The sequence below is a fragment of the Mustela erminea genome, chromosome 1, assembly GCF_009829155.1.
Source record: "Mustela erminea isolate mMusErm1 chromosome 1, mMusErm1.Pri, whole genome shotgun sequence".
Classification (NCBI taxonomy): Eukaryota; Metazoa; Chordata; class Mammalia; order Carnivora; family Mustelidae; genus Mustela; species Mustela erminea.
Window position 1 is genome coordinate 179,946,313 of NC_045614.1, and position 7,974 is coordinate 179,954,286.

Here is a 7,974-nt window from a genome sequence, read left to right on the forward strand (position 1 = left end):
ACTGATAAGAACCAAAGACAAAGTCTAGATGCAGTAAATACATCTAGATACAGTGTATATACAGTATGTAAATTATACAGTATGTAATTATACAGTATGTCAATTTCTTTTTCTCATTCTTTCATCCAGTTAAACATTAGGTCCTACCGTGTTGTCCAGCTGTGGGGATTCACAGAAAGTAAAACATAGTTCCAATTCTCGAGAGGTTCTATCAGTAAGATTTCAAATTTCTAATGTTGATTAAAAGAACATGCAAAGATTGCAGCCTTACTTGAGCATTACACGAATTCAAAAAGTCCATACTGAAGATAGCTAGAGGCAACTTCTGCCCATCCTGAGCATCTATCTGTAGTAGTATTTCTGCAGTACTTGTCATTAATACCACAAAGAATACAGATGGGAATAGTTTTTAATTTTATCCTTTACTGATATTTATTGAGTACATGTTATAATGATACTTAAAGATGAAAACGATAATCTGGTTTTAAATCTAAACAATACACTATTCTTACAGCAGACAGTAGGAATTTCCCTCCTTTATTAAGTTTTTATTTTAGGATGTATCAATTTGTACTCCTCGTAAAAGGTATGGCATTAAAAAACCAAAAATGATGAGTTTTTTCCCCCTGCTTCCAAAATTCTTGTTATCCTAGATGATCACGAGAAGAGTTAAAGGTAAAATAACATGTATAACACATCATCACAATTCCCTGCTGAATTTTTTCTATAGGGCATTTTTGTAAATTAAAATTACTAAATCCCAGATCAGCAAGTAGTTGCCAAGTGATGAAGAATTTAAACCCTAAAGCAACTTAACCTTTTAAGTCAAACCTAGTAGAACAATTTAAAGAGGTGAAAAATCCTAATAATTTTAATTTATGATGTAGGAGTATATCCATATCTGTATATAGATATGCCCACATTATAAATTTGTGTGTGTGTTTTTTATTTTGGGTGGGGGGTGGTTTTGGTCACCTCTTCTGAGATCAATCAAGAGGCAAATAGTAATTCATTTAAGTTAGAACTGGGCATACCTTTTAAAAAATTTCAATGGTATGTTTCCTTTATATGGTATTACACTAAATGTTCTTTAAAAATGTTAGCTGAAGCCTTAGATAAGAATTAGGTCTGTTTAGAGAATAGCATTTATCATTGACCAAAAGAGTTCAGAAAATGTTGCAGATTTTAAGATATTTAGCTTGCTCTACTAATAGATAACTGAAAAATGTTCCTCAAATTTTAAAAAGGCAAAGTGTATTTTTCTCCACCTGCTAAATTATTGGACTTTTTGCATGAGAATGTCACTCAAGTTTTCTAAAATGAAAACTTTGAGTTTACATTAAACCTTTCCCACATGAAAAGTACAAATATTAGCAGAATATTCACTAAGTAAAATGAAAGTATTACCTGGTTTCTAAGGCACACCGTTAGTTATACCATCTAAAAGGGATTTATTTGATGAACTGCATTAGCTCTTTGACCATTTGCTGCAACTCAGGTAGAAAGAGCCAAGTATTCACATAGTATGTCAGTCTGTTATCAAGACAGATATTTCAACTAAAATGTCAATCCTCACACCTGAAATCACTTAGACATTACTGATGGGGTATTTAGAGGTGTTTTTGTATAGAAAGTTTTTGAGAATGACATACAATGTTCAGTGCTTTAGAGAGTTGGGTAAAAATTAAGTTCTCTTTTGTTCAACAATGCCTCATCTCCACTGCATAAAGCTTGGTCTCCAGTTCCACTATCCAATGTCTGCCTTACATTAAGTTGTACTTCGTTTGTACTACATAAACTAATTACATTATAAAAGGCCTCTAGATCACTAGGTTCAAATGTAATAGCTGGTTTCATTGATGTCCCAGGAGCAAGAGAACCCTCTCCAATAATTCTCAAGTTGATAAATTTGATTTTCCATGTATTTTCCACAAAAGGGCAGCGTATGAGTCCAAAAATTTGTTCAAAAATGCCCAAACAAGTGTTCCCTCGGTGGACAGTCCCAGCAACTCCAACCATAACCAGACCATGGGGAGAAGAAGCACATTTCAGTCCATGGGAATCTAGGTTGGGACTGAGAAAAAGATATTCTTCTTTCACTAGTGACAGCAGACGAAGGCTCACAATTTCTGCTCCATAGTAGTCTATCACGTTTTGTTCAGAGGTCTTGTAATAAAACCTAAGCTTGACATCATGCCAGAAGTGCTGTGGCCCCCATTCATCTTGAGGTGGACCCAGAAAAGGATTCTGAGAATTAAGAAGTTCAAAGAACCACTGACAAAATTCTTCTCCTAATCGACGAAAATCAACTTTGTCAGCTTTTTTATCTTCTTTTTCCTGCTGATTAAGATAAATAAAATATAAAATATAACCAAGGTCAGTTCTCATATCATATCTTTTTTCTATCTAGTCTCTTTTAGAGCTAAGTTGTCATATGTTGAGTATAGCAGAAGCTAAATGAACTACAGGTGAACTCATCGAACCCATCATGCACAGTAAACTGTTTTTCCCAAAAGGGGAAAAATCATTTTAGAATTTACCAGCTTAAACATCTGAAAATTCAGCTAAGAAATTAAGGTTTAACAAAGCCTCTCAAAAAATCAGCATGAAGAGTCAACAATAATTTACATTAAGTATTTTCTCTTGATTGTGGCAGTGATTTCAAAGTCTGTCAAAACCTTCAAATTGTATGCTTTAAATGGATACGGTTTGTTGATTTGTTGAATATAAACTATACTAAAATAAGTTGGTAACAAATAAGCATTTTTTACTATCTTTAAACAGAGTTCTAATACAACTGAAATACATTACTTTTTATTATCGGGATTAATTTTATACTGTTATTTCTCTTTGTTACAAGTAATGTTATTGCAAAAATATACCTGATAAGCTTGATTTTCTTATCTATGTGAGTAGATGAGAATATTTCAGAGCACAGTACTTCATTTTGATGGTAAGAAATCTTTAACTGACAGAGCACCCATGACTGAGTATGTTTGGCTCTGTGCTTGGCACTTATGGACTATTTCCTTTTATCTTCACAAGCTTAATTACACAGATACTATCATTATTATGCCTGCTTTATAGATAAAGTTAAAAAGACTCAGGAAAGTCAAGTTACTTGCTCAAGTTCACACCTAGCACAATGCAGACTCTATTTGAAGTCACATCTGTATGATTTCAGAGTAAACATTCTCTTTAGCATACTAAGAAAGCTCTTAGAAGGTCCTTTCCTAAGGAGAAAGCAAATGCCTCTTACTGTAAAACCTTGCTAATTCAAAGTATGTAGTTTAAAATTTGCAGTCATGGAAGAGGATTCTGGAGTGGGTGGCAAATTTCTATTTCCCGGCCAGCACGGTCATTACAAATGTTTCTGCTTTATGGACATTTATTAATCTATATATTTGATTTGGAAAGGGGGTTGTCTTTTTGTGCTTTGTTTAAAAAAATAAAGTTTGCAAATTACCTAGAGTTCATACAATCAACATTTAAATATTCTCACAGCATCTAAAATGTCCAGTGGATACAAAGAAATAGGAACAGACAATGTCAGCTGGAGGAAATTATTACAAGAGAATTTTTTCTAACTTAAAAAAAAAAAAAATCAAATGTTAAAAATTATTTAAGTTTCTCTCATGGAATTTTTACAATTTAATACCAAATTAGTCTTCAAAATGAGAAAAGAGCTAACACCAGCATTCTTTTTTAAGCAGACAAGAATATTACAGAGAACATGAAGCTAACTTAAAATTAAACTGATCCTGCAGTCTATCCATTCTCTTTACAAATCCAATAGTACTCGTTTGATAAAGTGATAAAACATTTTTTCCCTCAAAAATCAATATAGCATTTTATATACATTATTAAATGTCAGAGATATTTTCTTTCTTTTAGGTGCTTTACTGGTCTTTCTTTAGAATGCAAAGGATATGGAGTGAAGCTAAATTATAAAAGCGAAAATATTATTAACCATGTCCCCACAGATCTAGGATTATCTGAAGAGTTTAGACAGAACTAAAATTTAAGGTATAACTATAATATCTATTTTTACCTGTTGAAACAGTCTAATGTCCTCTGTCTTAACTGGCTCTGGTGTCTCCTTCAATTTCAGATGTGACTGCTTTTGCCAATAATCCTTTGCATGCTGAATAAGATTGTGCTTTTCAGTAGCTGGAGGTACAATAACCCCCTGCGTTGCCAAGTACTTAAATATGACTTCTCGGTGGACTTTCTTACGCCTCAAAAGTTCTTCTACGTTTTGACTGTACACTAATATTGCACGAATGGCATCTAGAAGGAAATTATAAAGATTAGTAGAAAATCGCAAGTCATCTGTAAATCTGTTCAGGGTGAGCAGAAACTGTATCAAATAGTATTTACAAATTCTTGTTGTGGTATTACTTCTTTTGCACAAGATGGTAATTTTTAAAAACCAGGAAGTGGGCTATCAGATTTTGGGTTTAAAAAAATTTTTCTTTATGATTTAAACTTCCCAACCTATACTTACCTCTTCCTTTCACTTCTCTTAAGACAGTAGAAGTTTTACATTTTTTTAAACAATGACATGTTTTAAGAAAAAAATTTGAGCCAGAGAAAAAAATTCTTTTCTAAGAAGTCCAATGGACCAAATTCATTTATAACCCCTAACATCGGTAAAATTACAGTATTTTAGATCTGCAAGGATTTTTAAACTTTTTACTCTATAGACAATAAAAGTTGAGGATATAAAAGGTATCAACAATCATGCTTCTAAGAAGTGGCAGAACTAAAACTTGTATTCTTTTTTAATTAAAAAATGTTTTATTAAACAACAGATCAAAGATTTTTTTTTTTAACATGAAGAATACAGAATAGCAAAAAAATGAACTCCCATGTACACACCACATAGCTTAAGACATAAGATGTTACTAGTATCTTTGAGGCCTTCATTTTAACCCTCCCTACTTAACACTATTCTTTTCTCTACTCACCCACCTTAGAGGTAGCTGCTATCCTAAATGCTGTTTATTCCCTTGTTTTTCTTTTTGTTGTTCAGCATAACTGTGAACTTCTAAACAATACAGTTTGGTAGTTTTGGAACACTCTATAAATCCAATCCATAAATATATGTATACAGATGGTCTTTCACACTCAGTTTTTCACTTAATGTTGTTTCTGACATAAATCTGTAGATATATGTAGCTCTAATTTTTTAATTAATTCATTTTACTATACTACATACTATATGACTACATCACAAGGCATCTATCCTTCTGGTCAAAATTTCTTTTTTCAAGATTTTTATTTATTTATTTGACAGAGCGAGAGAGAGAGAGAAGGAGAGCGAGCTCATCTGTGCACCCACAAGCAGGGCAGCTGCAGGCAGATGGAGAGGGTGAAGCAGGCTCCCCACCAAGCAGGAGTCCGATGCCGGGCTCGACCTCAGGACTTCAGGATCATGACCTGAGCAGAAGGCAGACGCCCAGCTGACTGAGACACCCAGACACCCTCGGTCATAGATTTTTACTGGGTATGTTCAATTACAAACACCATCACTTTTAACATTTTCATAAATGTCTCCCAGGGCCTCTCCCAGAGAGGCAGGCAGCACAAGGATCATCTGAGAACTTGCTAGAAACGCTGAATTTCTGGGCTCACTTCAAAACTACTGAATCAGGGATGCCTGGGTGGCTCAGTCAGTTAAGCGTCTGCCATTATCCCCCATGAAGTCCTGCATTGGGCTCCTTGCTTGGCTGGGAGCCTGCTTCTCCCTCTGCCTCTCTCTCTTTTCTCTTCTTTCTGACAAATAAATAAATATCTTAAAACAACAAAACTATTGAATCAGAATCTGCATTTTTCAGAAGAATCCGGAGGGACTGATTCACAAGCACATTCAAGCTTGTGAAGCTCAGGTGCAGAATATGAACCCCGAAGTAAGCAAATAATTCCATTTAGGAGATGATGTCAAACCTGTTTACCCAAGTTCTAATTTACACTCCTTGAAAGACTGTCTAAGAGCTGCTTTGCATGATCACCACGCTTAGTTTTTTGCCAATCTGGTAGAAAGGGAAAACACTTTTGGTTTTGGTTTTCATTTCACTGCTTTTCAAAGAGATTATCTTTCCATATATATATGGAAAGATTTATATATCTTTCCATAATAAATAAATAGTTACCTTTTTATATTCTTATAGAGGATTATTTTCTTCCTCTTTGAGAATTATCTCTCCAAATCATTTAACATTTCTGTACTGGGAAGTTTCTTTTCATTTGCTTTGAGATCCACCATCAATTAAATGCAACATTTTTATCTATTATACTTTTAAACTCAAACTCAAGCACTGTTAGGTGGTGATTGTGCGAAATACATAAAAGCTTAAGAACTCTATTAAGTCTAAAACTATCTGCATTCTAAATTCCTAGGAATTTCTTCTTTTAATGTCTGAGGAAACATTAAATTTGAAGTTTCAAATGATTTTCTTAAATGGCAAAAACGTAAATTCAATTTAAAAGCAGAGAAATAGACTATGCTTTCGTAGTTATTTAAGTCACACTAACATAGAAGTCTGGAGTTTCCCCATTTTAAAGTAAAATTCAGCAAATTTAAAGTAAGACTGTGCAGATGATATGCCAAGTGAAATAAACACAGACGCTTCTTGATTATATTTTTATATGAAGTAGCTATAACCAGGCTAAATATTAATAACCCTTTAAATCTACTCTACCGAAATGTTTATTTGGCTCTGAAAGTAACGTATTCCTCCTACACAAAATCGTCTCAGAAAAAATACTGGATCCAAAAAGAGACATGGAATCAAACTACTCTGTCATCACGGTAGTTGTTTTTTGTGGTGGTGGTGGTGGTGTTTTTTTTTTAGAGGCAAGCAGAGATAGGAAGGGAAGCAGGCCCCCTGCTGTGCAGAGAGCCTGATGAGGGGCTCGATCCCACGACCCTGGGATCAAGACCTAAGCCGAAGGCAGAGGCTTTAACCCACTGAGCCACCCAGGCGCCCCGCGGTAGTTGTTTTATCTACGAGGCTTCAAAGCGTTTATGATATCCTCCTCGGAGCTTGAAGAGAAACACCTGAGCAGCAGCTGACTCCTCGGCTCAGACGAAACTGAAAATGAAAAACACCCTGGCTTCCCGGAAATTCTGAAATCACTATTCACATAGTCTAAATTGTCGAAAAAATATGCATTTGCCCCCACATCCACATTCCAGATAAAACCTGGAAGCCGCGCCGTTGCCAGGGTCCCCATCGCCCCGAGGACGTGACGCTTCAGTGCCGCCTGAAGGTGGTTTCCAAGCCGCGGAGGAGCGGCCCTCTTGAGAGTTTGTCCCTCTCGAGAGTTCCGCCCCAGCACAGCCGGGCGCCTTAGCGGGGCGACCTCTGGCACCTCCTCTACCCCCACGTCCTGGTAACCTGGGGCCCGAGTGAGGCCTTGGGAGGGGCGTCCGCCCTTGCAGAGAAAAGTCAACACTTACCTTGGCGGTCCTCAGGCTGCACCAGGCGGTTGGTGATGGTGTCGCACAGGGCCATGATATCATCGTTGTCTAGTAGGCCGAGCAGGTTACGACAGCCCTCCGTCTCCGGAGCGCTGAGCCCCGACATCTCGACCCCCAAAAGGGGGGTGGGGGAAGAGGACGACCCACTTCCGTCGCCCCGCTGGCCCACCAAGCCGGCGCCTAGGCAACATACACCGGAAGTGCCTTTCCTGCTGTTCGCCGCCCAAGGGCCTCGGGTATTCCAAACCCCTGGGCGGAAGTGATTGCCAACAAGGTCAATCAGGAAACGCGGTGCTCCGGCTTGTCGTTCCGGGCTGGACAGGACGGAGGGGAATCCAACCGATCTCACTTTTGGAAAGTACTGCGTTTGCAACGAGAACAGCGATCCCCCACAAGGGACCTGGTTCCGGAAAGTGAACCCCCGAACCCTCGAGAGTCCGGCCTCCCACAACGCGCCTGGGAGGGCTGCGCAGATGCAGGTGCGAGGA

The 7,974-nt window shown here is 37.3% G+C and overlaps 1 protein-coding gene across 1 annotated transcript; it reads right to left on the reverse strand.

The window, feature by feature from the left end:
- Positions 1–404: 404 nt before the first annotated feature.
- Positions 405–7,760, reverse strand: C1H3orf38 (chromosome 1 C3orf38 homolog). The gene is made up of 3 exons (XM_032351981.1): positions 7,466–7,760; positions 4,052–4,290; positions 405–2,340 (listed from the first exon to the last, which is right to left on the reverse strand). Exons 1-3 carry the CDS (start codon positions 7,590–7,592, stop codon positions 1,666–1,668), a joined length of 1,041 nt encoding a protein of 346 aa, XP_032207872.1. The 5' UTR covers positions 7,593–7,760; the 3' UTR covers positions 405–1,665.
- Between the last annotated feature and the right edge of the window lie 214 nt (positions 7,761–7,974).

Excerpts from the sequence above, each read along its gene's own strand:
- C1H3orf38 (XM_032351981.1), bottom strand. The coding sequence starts at position 7,592 with ATGTCGGGGCTCAGCGCTCCGGAGACGGAGGGCTGTCGTAACCTGCTC. Across the intron at positions 4,291-7,465 it reads GCAGCCTGAGGACCGCCAAG|ATGCCATTCGTGCAATATTA; the intron begins GTAAGTGTTGAC and ends ATTTCCTTCTAG. Across the intron at positions 2,341-4,051 it reads ACATTAGACTGTTTCAACAG|CAGGAAAAAGAAGATAAAAA; the intron begins GTAAAAATAGAT and ends TATCTTAATCAG.